Source organism: Solanum stenotomum, chromosome 9 (assembly GCF_019186545.1).
Source record: "Solanum stenotomum isolate F172 chromosome 9, ASM1918654v1, whole genome shotgun sequence".
In the NCBI taxonomy this organism is placed as follows: Eukaryota; Viridiplantae; Streptophyta; class Magnoliopsida; order Solanales; family Solanaceae; genus Solanum; species Solanum stenotomum.
This window is the reverse complement of record NC_064290.1, coordinates 45,455,385-45,477,256: the sequence shown is the minus strand read 5'-3', so window position 1 is coordinate 45,477,256 and position 21,872 is coordinate 45,455,385. Positions and strand designations below refer to the sequence as shown.

Genomic DNA, 21,872 nt, shown 5'->3' with positions numbered 1-21,872 from the left:
CTAATTGACATGGATAACTACACTCTCTAATTCTCCGGTGTAATTGATCTTTATTTTTAATGTTTCCCATATATGTTACTTAATGATTTTTTATTAGGCAGAATGACCTGGGAGACCCTTATACTTGGCTTTGTTTGTCAGTTGGACTCTTATACTCACGACTTTGTCAATTGAACCCTTAAACTCACTAAAACGTAATACTTTAAACCCCTTTCTTATTCTATGTGTGTGAGTGTAGCACAACCGCTTACACATGAAATTCCATGTCATTTTTAAATGCCACATAAGAAATTAAAAGCTAAAAATAATATAAAATTGCACATTAAAATTTTCAGTATCATGTTCTTCATATTTGCTCATAATTGAGCACTAAATTCATGTCAAATTGGTCTAATTCTTCCTAATTGACATGAATTTTTTTACACTAAAAGCTTACCAACTCAAACCCAATAATTTTCCATCATAATTTTGAATTAATTTCATAAATTCACAAAACCCATTTGTTATTCTTCAAGCCTCTTCATGAAGTTTTTCAATTATTCAGTATTCATCATTACTCTTCAAGATTTCAAAATTATCTAAACTTCAATCTTTCACGAACAAGATTCAAAAACCTAGATTTTAGAAGTGTATAAATCGACCAAGATTCATAGAGAAGAATTTTGAATTTCAAAATTAAAGAAACTAAAATGGTTGAGATAAGACATTTGGTTAGGTGGGGTGGGGGCGGGTGTTAAGAAGAAGAAGAAGGGGGTGGGGTAGGGTGGAGTGGTGGGTGGTTTCAAGGAAGAAGGAGAGGGTGGGGGTGGGGGGCTGAAGGAAGAAGAAAGTTACTGGCGAGGGAGTGGGATGGGATGGGATAGGGGGTTGATGGGTTGACTTTTTCTCTTTTATAATTTAAATTATTTTTTTATGATTTTTAATATAAAAAAATATATATTCACTCGCTTTAAGGCGCCTGCAGTCAAGTATTTTTTCATCTCAGCAATATTAGTGCCACATAAGTTCGATCAATGGTTAAATGTGTTTAAAATATTGTGTTTTAGTAAGTTTAAGGGTTTAGTTGGCAAAGTCATGAGTATAAGGGTTCAACTAACAAATAGAACCAAGTACAAAGATCTCCCAAGTCATTCTGCCTTTTTATTATTCAATTGAGACTAGTTGTGTGAGGTTTCTATCTGTCTCATAAAAAAATAGACTCGAATCTTACGTACTTTGGATCTGCTTTTTGTGAGAAAAAACCTCACACAATAATATTAACTCTAGAGTTTTGAGATATTAACTCTTGGAAATATAGTATTGGTGTCACCCTCCTTAATTTCGAAATGGTGCAAGTGGAACTCAAAGGAAATATTACTCGCTACATTCCTATATATATGTCACCATTTTAGATTTCATGTGTATTATCCTTATTTATGTTTTTTAATCAATGAACATTAATTAATTTATTTTGATTAATTAATTTGACCAATGGACATAAATTATTTACTTAATTTTTTTATATTAATCAAATGTATTATTTCAAGGCCAATAACTCACAAGGATAAAATAGAAAGAACAGTGTCATTAATTTTATAAAAATATTAAAAATTATCAATTTTAATAAAAATGACATATAAATAAAAATTGAGGGAGTAATAAATAATGCAAGTGGATCTCTAGAAAAATGGTGTCTCCTTCGAGGAAAAGATTGTCGATAGAATGAGTATTTGTTTGAAGACAAGATAGAAAAAAAAAAGACTTTTCTAATTGGAGTTGGAAAAACTTCATCTTTGTCTAGAAGTCGAAATTCAGACTTTACTTTTCTTTAGTCTTATTCCCACTGTCAATATCAACCTTCTATTATGACTAGATAAAAAAAGGTTTATTGAACTAATATATATAGTTATAAAGAATTTAATTAGTTTTTTTAAAAGAAAAGTTTATCATTAATATTTTCAAACAAACATGATAGTAAATGATAAAATAATAAGTTTATCATTTCATATTAGCTTCTTTAGTTTTCCTCACATGCATTACCCAATAATATTATACAATAGTTGACATGTACACATTGCATACTTTGGAAAACAACGAATCATTATCTATCCGAGGGATTTCTTCTCGAATATTCCTAGCATAATATAATCATCTCGAATACCTTTCTTACAACAACGCCCAGCAATATCCTACCGTCAATCATAACCAGTCAACCCATCATAGCCTAAATCATAGTTAAAATACACCTTCAACCATCTAAACTCCGTACCTGAAGGCTTATGCATGAAATTCTCTGACAATCTACACAATACTATACTAGTAAACAGTGGCGGATCCAGGAATTACGGCTATGGGTGCTCACTATTTTTAACTTATATCGACCAATGAGCGTAGTTGCAAGCTAAAATTCGTCAACATAAGCGTTATTTTTTTTCAATTCAATACAATAGACAATCGGAATAATTGGATTGGTTCAAAAAAAAAAGGAGGAGAAAAATATACCTTCACAAACAATTGTAGTTACCAAAAAGGTAAACCAACGAGAAGCAAGACTTTTTCGCTTTTGAATTGGAGAATTGAAATAAAGGCGCTAGAACAAATTGTTTTTTTTCTTCCCTTTTATTTTTCCTAATTAGATGGATGAGAAAGAAAAAGTTAATAGACATGGAAGATCATGACCATTTATATTTTTTGGAGATTAAGTTACATAATTGACATGAGCATGATCGATTCAAGATTTTAAGATCGTGGTTACTTTTTAAGCTATCAATCATAAAATATAAATGTATAAATTTAACACTTGTCATAAGAAAGATAATTATATTTATATAAGATAGCAAAAAAAATCAATAAGAAAAATTAGAATAAAAATTATCTTGAAAAAGAATTTTGTTTTAGAAAAAATAGAAATAGGACAATTCGTGAAAAGGGAATAAAGAAAAGAGCTGATTTAAAAAAAATAAGAATGCCAATACAAGGAATTGAACTTGGGCATTTAAGCAATATAAGACCTTGGGAACCAATTTACAACCACTGCACCATCTAATACATTTAATTATTGGGTGCTCGTCTTTTATTTTATACGATACTGCCTTAATTTTGATATAAGTATATATAGTTGGATACGAGCTTAATGGGTGCTCGAGCACCCGGGCAGCCCCATGTGGGTCCGCCCCTGCTAGTGAATACATATCTAGCTACTCAGGTAAGAAAACCTAATCTACTTGGGCGCCAATCAGCTGCTGAAGAACTAAGAACACGAGCATCCGTCTTTGTAAAGGTGAATCTTGACGGACTTATATCCGAATTCCTTAGTTTTGATGCTCCTTGCGCTTAGACTCCCTCCTCTCCAAGTTCTTCAAGCTTTGAAGGCTTTTAGAGTAACCCTCCTTGAATGAGGAGAGAAATATAAAAGAATTCGTGTCTCTGAGATTCTGCACCCCCTGATCCACTATAGCGGCTGGCATGCCACTACAGTGATGTCGTCATAGTGGGGAAATTCTCGCTATGGAAGGATGATGACAGCTCAGGTCAAAAATCAGTTTTCAAAATTTATCGTATCATCCCAAATTAAATTGGCAGTGAGTTTTCAAATAAAATATCCAGGACTTCGCACGAGGTGCCTTTGAGTAATGATGGAACGGGTCATTACAAATTCATTCCTCTTTCACTATTTGATTGTCTTATTAATGAATATTATGAAGTCTTCCAAATGGTCATACTTTAGCATTATGTAAAATTTATTGCTCTGTCTACAAAAATAACACTTCATTTTTTTTATGTCTTTTTCAAATTTCAAGCACCACAATAAGTCATATTGACGACAAGAGACTGCAATTCTAGGAAGTTTTATTTTAGTAATATTTATTTGCTGTTTTTTATATGTATTCTACCTAAAATAGATTTCTAGGTTTATTCTTTGTTGTATAAATACATGTATTAGTACAATGAATAGAAATATGAACAACAAATTTCTTTATGTAAGTCTGCGACCTTGTTCAACATGGTATCAGAGCTTAAATCTTGTGGTTCCATCCACTTCCGTAACCCAATCGAATAACCTTGCACCGCAAATCATAGACCAACAGGACAATTCTACTTTTCCCACTGGGATAGTTCTTGACGAAACGAATTATCTTTTATGGTCACAACTAATAGAGATGCGTATTGGAGCAAGAAACAAAGTTGGATATCTTACCGGCGAATTGACCAAACCATCACCAACTGATCCAACGCATGGCACATGGATCACCGAAAATCACAAAGTTCGAAGTTGGCTTATTGATTCAATAAGCCCACATCTGATGCAAAGATTTATTTGTCTGGCAACCGCTCAAGAGATATGGGAAGCTGCTTCAAAAACATTCTATGATGGATCGGATGAGACTCGTTTGTTTGAACTGAATCAACAATCTTTCACCGCCAAACAGAATAGTCGACCTTTGTCTACCTATTATAACGAACTCATTACATTTTTTTAGGAAATTGACCATCGGACAGCTTCACTAGAGAGATCAGTGGAAGGGATTGTACAGTTACATTTCGTGGTGGCTAGGCTTCGAATTCACATATTTCTAAGTGGACTTGATTTGGAATTTGATCAAGTTTGTGGTGAGATTTTGCGAAAAGATCCAAAATTGAATTTGGAAAGCTGTTATGCGTATGTAAGGAGAGAAGCATAACAAAGACAAATCATGGGAAGTTCTAGACCAGTCCCTGAAAGTTCAGCCATGGTGGTTCAACGTGATACACAAAAGAGTCGAAGTATTTCATCATCTGAAAAACAAATAACTTTGTTTGCAATCATTGTGGTGAAAAAGGGCACACCAAACAACGCTGCTTTGAGATTATTGGATATCCAGAATGGTGAGATTTTCCAAAAAAACCATGAAAAACTTGACTAGCAGAGCAACAATAGCCATACAAGGAGAACAATCACAACCTACGGCCAATATGGCTCAACCAGGTAACTTTGGTAAGATTGATGTTTTTTCTGTCACTTCCAAGGAAAATACATGGATTATTGGCACAAGAGCATCCGATCATATGACTAGAGACTCTAATAAGTTACAAACTATTCACCCATCATCGCAACAAGTTATTTCTACGGCTAATGGAAATACTTGTAATATAACGAGGGAGGGTTTTGTTAAATTGTCTAGTACTTTGACTCTTGAAACTGTTTTGGTGGTGCCTTCACTCCAAAACAATTTGTTGTCTGTAAGCCAAATTACTTCATCTCTTAATTGTACTGTTACTTTTTGGCCTTTATTTTGTATCTTTCAGGACATTCTGACCCAAAAGACTCTTGGTTATGGTGTTAAACGGGGAAAACTATACTATCTGGAGTTGGATGAGAATACAGAGCATAATTTTGGGCAGGCATGTCAAACAAGTGGAGTTGAAAAGGCAAAAGAAAAAATATGGCTATGGCATAGGAGACTAGGACTCATCTCTTTCGGTTATCTTAAGACAATTAGGCCAAGTTTGTTTGTTGATTTAGATGTTTCAGATTTCCAATGTAATATTTGTGAACTAGCAAAAAGCCATAGAATTCCTTATTTTCCAAGTTTGAATAAATGTTCAGAACCTTTCATTGTTATACATTCTGATATTTGGGGTCCAGAAAGGATCCCCTCTATTTCAAAAGCTCGATATTTTATCACTTTGATGAATGCACTAGAATGACATGGGTGTCTTTACTTTACAAGAAAAGTGATGCATTTAAAGCATTTAAGGAATTTTACAATATGGTGCATACACAATACCAAAGGAAAATTCAAATTTGACAGTCTGACAATGCTAGGGAGTTTATTGATGGTTCATTCGGAGAATATCTTAGTCAATTGAGGATACGACATCATACTTCATGCACATATACACCTCAACAAAATGGTTTAGCAGAAAGAAAGAATAGACAAATTTTAGAGATAGTTCGTGCCTCTCTTTTTGGTATGAACATGCCTCACTTTTATTGGGGGAAGCAGTAAAGTCGGCTATTTATCTTATCAATCGAGCCCCTTCCCGGGTTATTGACTTTCAAACCCCTCAACAAAAGCTAAAGTCATTTTGCACGATAGCCCATCTGCCGAACCATGAACCTCAAGTTTTTGGATGTACAGTTTATGTCCATATTCCAAAAGTCTTAAAGAGGTAAATTGGATCCATGTGCAAAAAGATATGTGTTTGTTGGGTATTCAGACTTCCAGAAAGGGTATCGGTGTTATGATCCTTAGAATAAGAAGTTGTATATTACATTAAATGTCTCCTTTCATGAGAACGAACCTTATTATGGAGGGGGAGTTTTCGGTTCAACTCTTTATGAGGAGAATGTGAGTGAAGCACTTGAGCCGAACAAGCAAGATATTGGAATTCCATTGGACCAAGGTGAGTTCTTAGACTTGGAAGAACTGCAAGGGAGATTGAGTAGGAATACACATGTAATTGAAGAGATTTCCTCGGATCATCCTATCGAGTCTCCAGTTTTTCTAAATCTATCTGAGAGGGATGAAGTATCGATACATAATGAAGATGCCGTAAAAGACCCCATATTAACACCATCAACTGAAGAGTACTCACAGAATGTTCAAGAAGATGTTACACCTCAGGTAATTCTCAATACTCTTTCTCAATTACCATCAAGATTAAATAGGGGTGTCCCTAGAAAACAATATGAACCCGATCTTAGAACCAAGGCTAAATATCCAATTAGTAACTATATCTCAAGTCATAGATTATCGGATTCATATGCTCTAACTGTTAATCAATTATCTAAAGTATCTATTCCTAGTAGTGTGCAGGATGCATTAACAGATCCAAAATGGACCAAAGCAATGTATGAAGAGATGGAAGCCTTGCAAAGAAACTCAACTTGGGAGTTAGTTCCACTGCCAAGAGAAAAAAAGACAATTGGTTATAAATGGGTATATACTGTGAAACTTAATGTAGATGGAAGCATTGATAGATACAAGACGAGGCTAGTTGCGAAGGGTTATGCTCAGAAGTATAGAGTTGATTACCAAGAAACGTTTGCACCAGTAGCCAAGCTCAATACTATTCGTATTCTTATATCTATTGCAGTGAATAGAGATTGGCCTTTACGACAGTTTGATGTAAAAAAATGTCTTTCTAAATGGTGACTTGGAGGAAGAAGTATACATGGAGTTTCCACCAGGCATTAAGCAAGGACCAATGCATAAAGACAAATTATGCAAACTGAAAAAATCACTTTACGGGCTAAAACAGTCGCCTAGAGCTTGGTTTGGGAGGTTAGCTTCAGAGATGAAGTATGTTGATTACTTGCAAAGTAACTCTGACCATACTTTGTTTATTAAACAAAATGAGGGAAAGATAACAACATTGATTGTATATGTAGATGATATGGTATTAACTGGTGATGACCCTGAAGAAATGGAGAAACTACAACAATACTTAGCGACAATGAAAGACTTAGGACAACTGAGATATTTCCTAGGTATTGAAGTGTCAAGGTCGAGACAGGGAATCTCTCTTTCCTAGCAAAAGTATGTATTGGATTTATTGACAGAAACTGGAATGCTTAGTTGCAAACCAGCTGAAACACCGATGGAGATGAACCAACAGCTTGGAATTTCTTCTGCGCAACAATTAACAGACAAAGTTTGTTATCAGCGGCTAGTGGGGAAGTTGATCTATCTAACTCATACTAGACCGGATATTACATATGCGGTAAGTGTGGTGAGCCAGTTTATGCATGCTCCAAGTATAGAACACATGAATGCAGTCCATAGGATCCTAAGGTATTTGAAAAATGCTCCTGGAAAAGGGTTGATGTACTCAAAGAATGAAGCACCAACTGCTGAAGGCTACACCGATGTTGACTGGGCTGGAGATCGCTCAACCAGGAGATCGACTTCAGGTTACTTCACATTTATTGAAGGTAATCTTGTTACCTGGAAAAGTAAGAAACAAAAAGTTATTTCTCGATCAAGTGCAGAAGCGAAATTTCGAGGTATGACGCATGGTTTATGTGAACTATTATGGATCCAAAGAATTATGCGTGATCTTGGAGTTGAAAGAGCTGGACCTATGAAGTTGTTTTGTGATAATAAATCTGCAATTCAAATAACACAAAATCCAGTGTAACATGATCGCACTAAACACGTCGAAGTGGATCGTCATTTCATTAAAGAAAAACTTGATCAGAAGATCATCCAGTTTCCATATGTAAAGTCTATAAACCAACTTGCATATGTCCTTACAAAGGCAGTACCAGGAAAAATTATTTCATGAAGCGATTGACAAGTTGGGCATGATAGATATCTATGCACCAACTTGAGGGGGACTATTAACGACAAGAGACTGCAATTCTAGGAAGTTTTATTTTAGTAATATTTATTTGCTGTTTTTTATATGTATTCTACCTAAAATAGATTTCTAGGTTTATTCTTTGTTGTATAAATACATGTATTAGTACAATGAATAGAAATATGAACGACAGATTTCTTTATGTAAGCCTGCGACCTTGTTCAACACAATGATATTTCAATATCATTATATCTACTTATAAAATTTAATGCAACACTATTTCAGTATCATTATATCAACTTCTAAAATTCTTGAGGGAGATTTTGTAATTCTTACATTGGTGGCCGATTTGGTACAATTGTTGATGATATGCTATTTTAAATAGTGATATGCATAGTATAATAATTGGTGATTTGTTGATTTTTAACTGTTATATATTTTGATGGATGATATAGTTAAAATATTGATAATATGTTGATTTAAATTTGATGGATGATTGGCTAATATTTTGGTGAAATGTTGGTTTAGAACTATAAAAAAATTAATATATAATTGATGGTAAGTTTGATTTTAGTTATATATTCCAATCCTACAATGTGTAATACCATAATCTAATCAAGTATATATCAACTTTTTAGTATCATCAAGTTGATTTACATGGTGTACAATGTGGTGTAACCTTTGTATCAAGTTCAAATTTTAATAATTATAACAATTAAAAATAATTGGTGGATTTGTTGGTTAAAAATAAATAGCGATTTGTTGATTTAGTAAATTGTATAGTTAGAGATATTTTCCTAGTAAGTAATTAAAATGTAATACAAATTGAGCGAGTTGAGTTATGACCCGTACTTTAGCCCATTTCAACTCAAATAAATTTTGAATTAAACGATAACCCACATATTTATTAGTATAAAATACAGAAACCCCAACAATTTAAACGCTAATTACATCTTATCTCGAAAGTTTTTTAAATTATAATAATCTCGAATATTTCAAAACTCGTGTATATATTGCTCCTTCACCCGATACATAAAAAACGACTCATAAGTTATGTATCAGATACAAAAAAACTATAAACTAACTTCATTCGAATTTAGATTTGAAATAATTGAGATTATATATCAACAATAACATTTATAATTACGTAATTTTCTTTATTTATTAACTCACCCCAACTTAACCCACCCAAATTCAGTTTAACCCGGTCCATTTGATACACTAGTGGTGCACATCCCTTGTGTTGCCTTCCTTGACCTGTCAGCTCATTCAAAAAATTATAGGAGTACTTTCAATCACCAAATAGCTTGATTTCATCCTTTTTAGGCAGCCTATAGTCCAGGATAGGTATAACATATTCTATATATTTCCAATTACAAGTTTTGGTATGGTAGCTAAGTAAAAAAAGAAAAATTACATTGCTTATATATTTGAAGCTTGAAGGAATCAGGAATAGTCGAATTATTCTTGTACTTGATTGCTAAGGCCTACTATATTCTAAACCAAAAATATAGTATATGTTTGAGTTCAAACACTTGAAAGTTTTCCCAACATTTCCACTTTTGTCCTAACTGTTATATATAGAGAAGACGACATTTGGTCAAGTACCCACACACAAGTATCCCTGGACTTTTTTAGGACCAAAGTAGAGGTTAAAAAAGTATAATATGGCTCATCTTTAAGTCCTAGCTAGTGCCACCCCTAGCCCTTTCCATACGAATTAAATGCCTTCACTATTCCTGCTAACGTCCTTCTTCAACTGTAATCGTCACCTGATTGTTGGATACGATGTATTTCTTATCGGAGGAAAAAGAAGATGTACTAGAAGCATGCGTCCTTATTACAAAAGCTGGTCTATTAGGTGTTGGAAGGTTAGTACCTTCCCCTCCCAGCATTACAATGACATCTGACATATTAGGACGATGATTTGGATCTTCTTGTACACACAGGAGCGCAATATTTATGCACTTTATTGCTTCACTTCTGTTGCATGATTCAAGTAATGACTTCTCTATTAATTGTGTCTCAGCTTTTTCTGTCCACAATTTCCATGCCTGTGATAATTTTTATATCAGAGAGACAAAGCTAAGAAGAAGATATGATAATTAAGTCATGGGAAGATTCTTCACTTACATAGCCCAACAAGTTTAAGGCTTCTTCTGACTGATAAAATCCTGTATTCCTTCTTCCACTGATTATCTCAAGTACGACTACTCCAAAACTGAATACATCTGATTTAATGGAAAACAATCCATCCAGTGCATATTCAGGAGACATATAGCCACTAGATTTCACCAGGTCAACAAAACATTATGTATAAGATTTTCTCCCAAGCTCCTTTTGTAAGAAATTAATGACAGGAAAGAATATTATACTTACTAGGTCCCCACTATTTTCTTTGTATTTGCTTCTGTTACTTTTCCTTCAACAATCCTTGCCAAGCCAAAATCTGAAATTTTCGGGTTCATCTCCTCATCTAATAAAATGTTACTGGTTTTTAAATCTCTATGAATGATCCTTAGTCTTGAATCGTGGTGAAGATAAGATAGACCCCGTGCAATGCCCAATATAATGTCATAACGTTTCTTCCAATCCAATAATTGACAAAGTGTTCCATCTTGCATCGTTACCATGACAAAGTTTGGTACGTCAATAAAATTAGATCATTATAAGAAATGTATGACTTTGAGAATAAAGAACTTAACAAGGATAACTCACCAAATATGAATGTATCTAAACTTTTATTCGGCATATATTCATAAAGTAATATTTGTTCCGTTGCATTGATACAATAGCCCAATAGCCTCACCAGATTTCGATGTTGAAGCTTTGCAATTAGAGTCACTTCATTCTTAAATTCATCTATGCCTTGTCCTGATTGACTAGATAACGTTTTTACCGCAATTTCTTTTTCACCCGGAAAGATACCCTGCAAAAGAATTTCATCTCATTACTATAGGTCAATGCCAGTCCACATAGATGTAGGAATGAAGTTTTAACCTTGTAAACAGGGCCAAATCCTCCTTGTCCAAGCTTATTTGCATTGGAGAAGTTGCCTGTAGCAGCCAAAATGGTCTCCAAGTGAAAGTATGGAACATCAATAGCTTCATCACTGTTTTCATTCATTAATACTTTTGCTTCTCCTTCAGCTTTGTGCCAGTGAGATTTATGTGCCCCTTGAGTACCTTTACTTCTATCTGATTGAGAATGACCTTTGAAATTAAGTTCAAAATGGTATAAAAGAAAATATCTTCCAGAGTAAGATTCATTCATCAAATACCTGCTTTTTTTGCCATTCTTCTTCTATAGTAAATGTAGCTAATGCTGCCTATGAGTAGAAACATCAAAGCTGATATTGACGAAATGATTGCTTTTAGCTTCTTCGATTTCTTAGCTTTAGTTTGAGCTGAAAGGAGAATCATTGTTGTTAAGTGCTAATGTTAATAAGGGATTCTATCCATAACATTGTACTAATATGAAATAAAGAATCAAACTATGTTATACTATGCTATTCTAACCTTCAGGTGAGCCGCGTTTGACAAATATAGTCCTTTCTGATTCAGTTGTGTTAAGTTGTTGCAGATTGAACAGATCCCCTGTCCAGATGGAACAGGTACCGGAACCATCATAAGTATAAGCAGTGCAAGAGCAATCGTTGAAACATGCAGATCTACACTGTGAGGCTTCCCCAACTGTGATATTAGTATCTTGAGAAGCAGGTAGTCTCATAATTGAACTTATCCATAAACTATCTTTGTCTTCAGTAATTGCATTACACTGCACCTTTTGGTCTCTTACACAGCCACCAGAATAATCACCTGAATTCCATTCTGTGTCTGATCTTGCTTTGAAACCGCTCAAACAATTGCAGGTTGCATTAGCTTTATCACAAACTCCAAATGCCCCACATTTAGCATAAACCTCACAAAGTTCTCTTGGTTGAGACCAGAATAAATTCCATTGAAAGCTACCATTCAACCATGTTAGTTGCTTAATTTGTCCAGAGACATCCATGATGAACATTGATACGGTTGAACTATCATAAAGGGAATATGTAGAATATGACTCATTCTCATTGTCGATATAGCTGAAATTATATATGTAGTTTGAACTCATCTCAGGCGTTGAGCTGAACATTTGGCCATCCCATGAACCAGTTGCCCAATACTCTGTAGTCCTATTCCATTTTAAAACAAATTGAGTATTCTTTGGGTCCATTTCCATAGAATACAATCCTGGTGCTGGATCACTCGAATTCTTCCATGATACCAAAACCTGTTTTCTTTGTGTACGTTTGTCATATCCAATCTTAGCACCAGGCATAAAAGTGTGTGTTGGGTGATCAAAACTTTGCCAAAGTAGTAAGGGTGTTGATGAATTTGACTCAACACTCAAAATCAAATTCCCATCATCACGAAGAAGTGCAGTAACTGAAATATCTGGATTGATGTTTCCAGCAAGTGCCGACCAAACTACGCCTTGAAATGTATCAAGAAGCACCAGGTTTCCTTGACTAATTTTCATCTCAGCAGCACCATACTCAAGTGGTTTATCCCTATTTGCTACCCAAATTACTGTTTGCGATACAATAACGTTCTTGTACCATATGCCTAGATAATATTTAAGAGAGTTACCTGGTTTGAAAAAACCAAGCTCAAATATCTCACTTGAAGAGACTAGAGTTTCACTAAAAGAAAGAGATTCATTCGCAGAAATGGTGTCCCTTCCGATACAGAGATTACTGTTGAGACTGAAGCATAAAAAGAGTAGCAGAAAGTAATGATTGTTCTTCATTTCCATGGTACGTAGAGAAGTTGATTGACTACTGAAAGAATGAGAGAAAATAAGGAGTGCAAAGTGTTTACGGAAGGAGATTTTTCTTCTTTGGAGTCCATGAAACTAGTCAAAACAAGTTTCTTGTTTTATTGCTAATAAATATACGTTGATTATTCTTACTTCTAGCATACGTTGATTGTTTCAAAATAGGTGTGGAAAAAATATCTGGTCATTCATTCCACTCTGGGTGGTTGTGATTTAATTTGTGGAAATTAAGCAAACAAAAAAAACATTAATGCATGTTAAGTCATTTTGATAATCGGTTTTGGTGTAATCAGGGCGATTTTATGTATTAATTTTGGGTCATCCGAACCCGTGGTCATCCGACTAAACTCGATATATTACTTCTATAATTATTAAAGAATATATTAAATTAAAGCTTGTTGAACCCGTTCTCAAAATGGCTGGATGGTTCACTGGTATCACTGCAAGATTTCAACTCACAGGTCGCACGTTCGATCCCAGGCAGCCCCAATTCGCTCCAATTTATTTTCATTAACTTCAAAAGTTTCCTTCCCACACACTTTCCAAGTTCCAACAATATTTTTCTTCTCTCTTCAAATNCACAATTTGTTGGTAGAATGAGTGGTCGTTTAAAAAAAAATAGAGAAAGCCAAAGGAGACTTCTAATTTCAGCTTTCGTCTAAAAAAAACACCAAAATTCAAACTTTACTTTTTTCTAGTCTTACATCGGTCAATATCAACCTTGACCAATGCATCTGCTGTATGGCTAGCTGTGAAAATGAGACCAAGTATAGGTGATCTGTACAGAATTTTATGCTTTGGACACGAGATAATTTGAAATTAGATCAATCTTTAGCCCATTAAGGTCCTAACCTATTTTAAAAGAATTTTCAATTGAGTCCAGTTCAATCTCCAATTTAACATGTCTTGACAATTTTTTCCATTAGCATAATGTTATTTTGAGTTGACTCTAAAGTTTTGATGATTTGGGACCTAATCGTGGGAGTTTAAACTGATTTTAACTGGTTTAAGTTGGCTAAGAATTAGTTAGTGTAATACTTACATAACTTGCGCTAAAAAATTATAGGAGAATATTTGAAAACATATGCTATTAAAGGGTATATCAACAAGATTTGGAACTCACCACTCACATACAAAAAGAAAAAAGAAGAAGAATTAAGAGCTTGTTTGGATTAGCTTAAAAATTGGTCAAATTTATTTTTAAGTCATTTTTAGCTTTTGAAAGGGTTTAGCAAGGTTAAAAATAACTTAAAATAACTTTAAAATAACTTTAAAAAAAATTAAAAATCAAAAGTAGGTCTCTCCATACTTTTTTTTTACTTGAAAGTTATTTAAAGTCAATTCAAACAGGCTCTAAGATATCAATAATGTTTAGATTAAGTGGGTTTGGGCAGATCATGATGCAAGTCGATTTTTAGCTTATTTTAGTGCATAATAAATTTGAGTAGATTATGAGCTAACTTGATTTTTACTTCATATTTTCAAGATCAATAACTCATAACGATAAATAGGAAGAATAATGTCAATGCATTAATTTTGTGAAATGACAAATATTAAGAATCGTTTATTTTAGTAAGGACGACATATAAATAGGAACGCAGGGAATAATAAATAATGCAAGTGGATCTCTACAAAAATGGTGTCTCCTCCTTGCAAAAGATTGTCGGTAGAATGAGTGATTGTTTGAAGACAAGATAATGAAAATGAAAAAGAGACTTTTCTGCTTGGAGTTGGAAATTTTTTATCTTTGGTCTACTTTTCTTTAGTCTTCGGTTTCTACTTTTCTTTAGTCTTCCAACTGTCAATATCAACCTTCTATTATGACTAGATAAAGAAAGGTTCATTTATGAGTTTAATATTATAATTTCAAAGATATATAGTTATAAGTATTTAATTAGTTTTTTAAAAAGAAAAGTTATTATTACTATTTCCAAACAAACACGATAGTAAATGATAAATAAGAAGTACTTGTCATTTCATATTAGCTTCTTAGTTTTCCTCACATGCATTACACCAATAATACTATACAATAGTTAACATGTACACATTGCATACTTTGAAAAACAACAAATCATTATCTACCCGAAGGATTTCTTCTTGAATATTCCTAGCATAATACAATCATCCCGAATACCTTTCCTAAGACAACGCCTAGCCATATCCTACCGTCAACCATAACCAGTCAGCCCATCATAGCCTAAACTATAGGTAAACCACACATTCAACCAGCTAGACTCTGTATCCGAAGACTTATGCATGAAATTCTCTGGCAATCTACACGATAATACACTAGTCAATACATATCTAACTACTCAGTTAAGAAAATCAAATCTACCTAAGCGCCGATCAACTGCTGAAGAACTAAGAACACGAGCCTCCGTCTTTGTAAGGGTGAATCTTGACGGACGTAGATCAGAATTCCTTAGTTTTGACCCTCCTTGCGGTTAGAATCCCTCCTCTCCAAGTTCTTCAAGCTTTGAAGGCTTTTAGAGTAACCCTCATCTATTTTATCCTTGAAGGAGGGGATAAATATAAAAGAATTCGTGTTTCTGAGATTTTGCACTGCCTGATCCACTATATCGGTTGGCACACCACTATAGCGAGGTCGCGGGGAAATTCTCGCTATGAAGGGATGACGTCAGCTCAAGTCAGAAATCAATTTCCAAAATTTGTCGTATCATCCCAATTTAAATTGGCAGTGAGTTTTCAAATAAAATATTCAAGATTTCGCATGAGGTGCCTTTGAGTAACGATGGAACTGGTCATTACATTTTCATTCCCCTTTCACTATTTGATTGTCTTATTAATGAATACTAGCTAGTATATGTGCCCGCGTGATGCACGGATAATATTGAAGTATTATTTCTAAACACTTTAGATTGTGATGTTTTGTTCGAACATGTTAAATGACATTACCTTAAAAAAGAATCAAACTGTCATACTGTTTCTCAATGAAATATACACCCTCTTCTCCCACGTCCTGCCTCACCCAACCTCATATCTCCCATTATAAATCTATATGAATAGAGACAATGAATCAAGTCTTAAATTGTTATTATTAATTTTTTATTATCTTCATTTGGCTTACTATAATTATCAAGTGCTCTTCTTATTATATTAATTAATACAGCCAAATCTAGTTAAATTGTTAATGCATTGATCAATAATTATGAAGTCTTCCAAATGGTCATACTTTTGCATTATGTAAAATTTATTGTTCTATCAAAAAAAGAAAAAGCGTAGTTTTTTATGTCTTTTTCAAATTTTAAGCACCGCAACAAGTTGATGATATTTCAATATCATTACATCTACTTAAAAAATTCAATGCAACACTATTTCAGTATCATTATATCAACTTCTAAAATTCTTGAGGGAGATTTTGTAATTCTAACTTGATATTATATTTTCATTGTTTACATTCTTACTTTATAAGGTCTGCGTACATCATATTCTCTCCAAACCTCACTTGTAGGATTATTGAGTATGTTATTATTATTCAATTTATATATGTCTATAAAAACAAAAACAAAAAAAAGTTAAGCCCTCTCTATGAAATTTGACTTTTGACCCCAATCTTCTTGAGACGACGACACTACTTTTATGAGCTTGTGGGAATATAGGCAAATCTGATAAGGCCTCTTTTATTGGATGAATACTGTTTTATCGTGGATTTCAATTTGTTACCACGTAGTAGTGGTGTATAGAGGTGGCAAAATTAAACGTAATTCACTTAACTTGCTTAATCCTTTCAAGTTTGAGTGAGTTCTTGACTCACTTATTTATTAGGTCATTTCATTTCAGTCCATTAATAATTGGATTGATATGTAGTCCAAATTAGCTCAGGAGAAATCTCGTCAAAATATGTTTTACTTAATATGTTATAATAATAATAAAGAAAATAATAATTGTATTAGCTACTAAAAAATTATAAAAGAACAAAGTAAGGAAAAATTACAAGGATATTGCGTTTAAGACTTTAATTTACAATATAAAATATACTCTTTTTTATTTACAAAATTAAGTTTTTAATTACAAATATAGAAATTTAAAATACTACACGTTTTTTTTTTTTTTTTNNGGGGGAGGGCGTTAATGTACCTATCTTTTGGGACTCATAACAGGATCTCTTTTATTCTCTCTCCGAGAAAAGTCTTAAAATGACACCTGAAGTTGTCCTGAATTTTCAAAAAGACACCTAAAGTTGCGGGCGTCCTACTACCCCATGGAACTATTTCAAATCGCAATAATTAAATACTTTTAACCCATTTTCATAACAACTGCGTTCTCACATTTGATAGGCGCGTGGAGAAGTAAAAATACACCCCAAAACCAATGTAAAAATGTCACATGGCACTAACAATTTGAATTTTCTTCTTTATTAAAATACCTACTTCTCATCTTCTCCAAAACCTCCATTGATATATGTTGAAGAGCTTGCCAACTATAACCAAAAAAAAAATCTCCACTCTCAATGAAATTTTCATCTAGCTTTACTAGCTTAAATTTCTTTTTCTTTTTTTTTTTAATTAAAAAGTTATCAGATCAACGAATTGGTAAATCATGAAAATGCAATTCCAAATAAATTTCAAAACTAAATCAGTGAAAAAACATTAAAACTCAAAACAATCCTAAACTAACACTACATACACATGAATAATAGATAGCACAAGAAGAAAATAACAACAAATCACTATAAAGATGATTTTTCAAAAAATCACTACTATATAAAAATAACATTTTTTAACCAAAATTTGCATTCAAATCAAGAAGCAATTAACATGTGAGCCTTCACTTCTTCGTTTTGACTCCATAATTCAAGAAATTATCACCGCAAAATAAATTTATTGTGACTATTGAAATGCTTAGGATTTTGATCATCAAAGAGAGAGTAGAGTAAAAATTGAAAGTGGTTTAGGGTTTAATGGAGTGGGTCATGATTAAAATGTAAATGGGTCAAGATTTTATCCAGTTTTTACTAAATGGGTTGGAAATAATATGTAATTATATTATTAATTGGGGTGAGACTTATGCTCATGCATTGAGAATGTAGATTGTGTAAAAAGTGTGTATTTATTGTGATTTGAAATGTTTTGTGGAGTAATAGCTAGGACATCCGCAAAGTTAAGGTATCTTTTTGAAAACTCGGGACAACTTCAAGTGTCACTTTATATCTCTTCTCTTCTCTCTCCATTATTCATCTCAATAACAAGAATAATCTCTTATTAATAAGATATATGTTTCTCTCTCTTACTACTCTCTCATCTCTTTCATTATTAGTATCTAGGTAAAACCTCTATTCTTGATATTACTCCCTCCGTTTCACAAAGAATGACCTGGTTTGACTTGGCACGGAGTTTAAGTAAATAAAGAAGACTTTTGAATCTTGTGGTCCTAAATTAAAGTTATGTCAAATGTACAAAATTGCCCTTAATCTTATGGTCTTAAACATGCCACGTGGAAAGCAAAAAGTAAAATGTTACCAAAAAAAAGGAAAGAGGTCATTCTTTTCGAAACTGACTAAAAAGGAAAGGAGGTCATTCTTTGTGAAACGGAGGGAGTAATATTTTTGGTTCTTTTCTATTCTTGCTTCTTCTTTTTTTTTTAACTCACCTCTAATTCAAAAACAAAAATTATTTTTGATATTACTTCTACTATGAAAATTTCATGAATTCTACTCCTAGAAAGAGCATTAGGTCAATGCTTGATGCAATATCAACAATCCCATCTTATGTTCTACATTACGTTTTGAGTTGAATGCATTCACTCTATTTTCCATGAATATGAAAGAGTAATTCATGCCACAAATAGTGGAATTTCTTCTCTGTTACAGCTAATTCGCCAAAAGAAAAAAGTAAGGAGAAAGATGTTAGTGCAAATTCTCTCATTATTACCTTCAAATCGGCAAAGGTATGGAGAAAAAGTTACAACTGTTAATTCGAAAAAGATCCGCATGATCATAGTGAATATGATTGTATCATGTAATCCATAAATATCGAAATAATTTTTAAACACAAATTTTTTTTTAGTGCAAACACTTTAGTGGCCAATTTGGTACAATTGCTGATGATATGTTTTTTTAAAATAGTAATATGTATTAATCTTTAGTGACTCATCTAGTACAATAATTGGTGATTTGTTGATTTTTAACTGTTATATATTTTAATGTCTATATTTTGATGGATGATATAGTAAAAAATTGATAATATGTTGATTTAAATTTGATGGATGGTTAGCTAATATTTTGGTGATATGTTGGTTTAGAACTATATAACAAATTGATTTATAATTGATGGTAAGTTTGATTTTAGTTATACGTTTCAACCCTACAATGCGTAACACCATAATCTAATCAAGTATATACCAATTTTTTAGTATCATCGAGTTAATTTATATGGTGCACAATGTGGTGTAACCTTTGTGTCAAGTTCAAATTTTAATAACTATAACAATTAAAAATAATTGGTGGATTTGTTGGTTAAAAATAAACAGCGATTTGTTGATTTAACGTTGCAATATGTTATGGTGTTACATATGATGAGTAGTAAATTGTACAGATGGGTTTTTTTCCTATTAAGTTATTAAAATGTAATACAAATTGAGCGAGGTGAGTTATGACCCATACTGTAGCCCATTTCAACCCAAATAAATTTTGAACAAAACGATAACCTGCATATTTATTAGTATAAAATATTTAGCGTCCCACCATTCCTTCTTGTTAACACTGGAAATCTAACACATTCTACGATAGAACTCTTATAAAGTGAAAAGTAGTTCTTTAGTTAAAGCAGGAGAGCAGAAACGGAGGGAAAAAACCTATGTAAACTCCAACAATTTTGGCGCTAGTTACGTCTTATCTCAAAAAAAATTCAAATTACAATAATCTCGAATTTTTCAGAACTCGTGATTGCTCCTTCCCCCAATATATAACAAACGACTCATTAGTTATGTATCAAATATATAAATTATGTATCACATACATTACTATAAATCAGATTCATACTGATTTAGATTTGAAATAATTGAGATTATGTATAACGATAAAAATTATAATTATCTAATTTTCTCTATTTATGAACTCAGCCCAACTTAACACACCCAAATTGAGTTTAACCCGGTCCATTTGATACACTAGTGGTGCACATCCCTCGTGTTGTCTTCCTTGACATTTCAGCCCATTCAAAAAATTATACTTTCCATCACCAAATAGCTTGATTTCATCCCTTTTAGGCAACCATTAGTCCAGGATTGGTATATCATATTCTATATATTTCCAATTGCAAGTTTTGGTAGGTTAGGGATCTCCCATTTGTTATTGGTCCGATCGGTCTGCTCTGAGCTTCTTCAACTGTAAGTGCACCACTCTTGTTGTTGTAGAATCTATTCAAATCACTACTTGCTTGAGATTGAGGAGGCGGAGTAGTTATTGTTGTGTTGAGTTTATTGAAACGAGGACTGGACTGGATGGACTGGTTATGATTCTCCAAAGTCCGAGCTACTGGTTGAATGCTTGAGTAAAAGCCTAGTGAACATTATGTTATTGCATTCACAAGCTAAGTAAAAAATAATTATATGTTTTAACGATATTCAAGAGATAAAAAAGAAGATTAGGCAAAACTAGATATTTGTAAATGTAAGGGTTGTGTGCTCTTGTTTAATGTCCACGGTCTCGTCGTGCTCTTGGTTGTGTCTGTTAGAGTGGGTAAAAGTTCCACATTGGTTGGGGAATGGACTGGTGGTCTCCTTATATGTACTTGGGCAATCTTTCCCTCATGAGCTAGCTTTTGGAGCATTAGTCCGGCCTAAGACCTAATTTACCATTGTATCTGTCAATTTTCTGTTGAATGCTGCTATTCAATCCCTCTAAATATGTCTTGCTATCCCTCCAAATCAACTATTTTATCACAATATTTATTCATTTGATTCTACAACAAATGTATATGATCATGCTAATTTATATGACTATATAATTACATTAATATATACAATCATTTAGTTTTCCATCAAGAAGCATCAATTTACCTACTAGAAATTGATGGCGTTGCCGAGCCATGGATTTTGTAAACGCATCAGCTATTTAAAGATCACTGGACACATGTGGAAGAGTAATGACTCATTTATCTACAACTTCTCAGATATAATGACAATCCACTTCGATGTATTTGGTCCTCTCATGAAAAACTGGATTAGTAGCAATTTGAATACCACTTGTATTGTCAGCGTGGAGAGGAGTAGGATGAGATTGAGGAAATACAATCTCAGCAAGTAATCCACGAAGCCATACAACCTCGGAGCAAGCAATAGACATGGATCGATATTCAGCGTCTGTTGAAGATTTTGACACATGATCTTGCTTTTTACTCTTCCAAGATATCAATGACTCTCCAAGAAACATGCACCAACAAGAGACTGAACGACGAGTATTAGGACATCCCGCCCAATCAGAATCACTAAAAGCATTAAAACGAATAAGAGAACCACTTGGAAAGATTGTCCACAAGTAGATGTTCCTAGAAGATATCGAATGATGCGACGAACAGCCACCGAGTGGAGATGACGGGGAGCTTGCATAAATTGACTAACTTGTGAATTGCAAAAGAGATATTAGGCCGAGTAATAGTAGGTAATTTAGACTCCCAACTAATTGTTGAAATATAGTTGGATCAGGAAGAAGATCGTCTTCCTCACGACGATACTTCACATTCAATTCCAATAGAGTATCTACGGAGGAGGAATCTTGAAGACCATCCAAAGAAATCAGATCCCGAGTATATTTGTGTTGGTTTAGA

The 21,872-nt window shown here is 33.4% G+C and overlaps 2 protein-coding genes across 2 annotated transcripts; both read right to left on the bottom strand.

Annotated features, from left to right (window-relative positions):
* Positions 1-9,611: 9,611 nt before the first annotated feature.
* LOC125876672 (G-type lectin S-receptor-like serine/threonine-protein kinase At4g03230) lies at positions 9,612-12,140 on the bottom strand. The gene is made up of 7 exons (XM_049557890.1): positions 11,784-12,140; positions 11,546-11,671; positions 11,266-11,462; positions 10,984-11,194; positions 10,645-10,882; positions 10,399-10,549; positions 9,612-10,319 (listed from the first exon to the last, which is right to left on the bottom strand). Exons 1-7 carry the CDS (start codon positions 11,992-11,994, stop codon positions 10,008-10,010), a joined length of 1,446 nt encoding a protein of 481 aa, XP_049413847.1. The 5' UTR covers positions 11,995-12,140; the 3' UTR covers positions 9,612-10,007.
* Positions 12,141-12,248: 108 nt separating this feature from the next.
* On the bottom strand, positions 12,249-13,065 carry LOC125877565 (G-type lectin S-receptor-like serine/threonine-protein kinase At2g19130). Its single transcript, XM_049558824.1, has 2 exons — positions 12,332-13,065; positions 12,249-12,255 (listed from the first exon to the last, which is right to left on the bottom strand). Exons 1-2 carry the CDS (start codon positions 13,063-13,065, stop codon positions 12,249-12,251), a joined length of 741 nt encoding a protein of 246 aa, XP_049414781.1.
* Between the last annotated feature and the right edge of the window lie 8,807 nt (positions 13,066-21,872).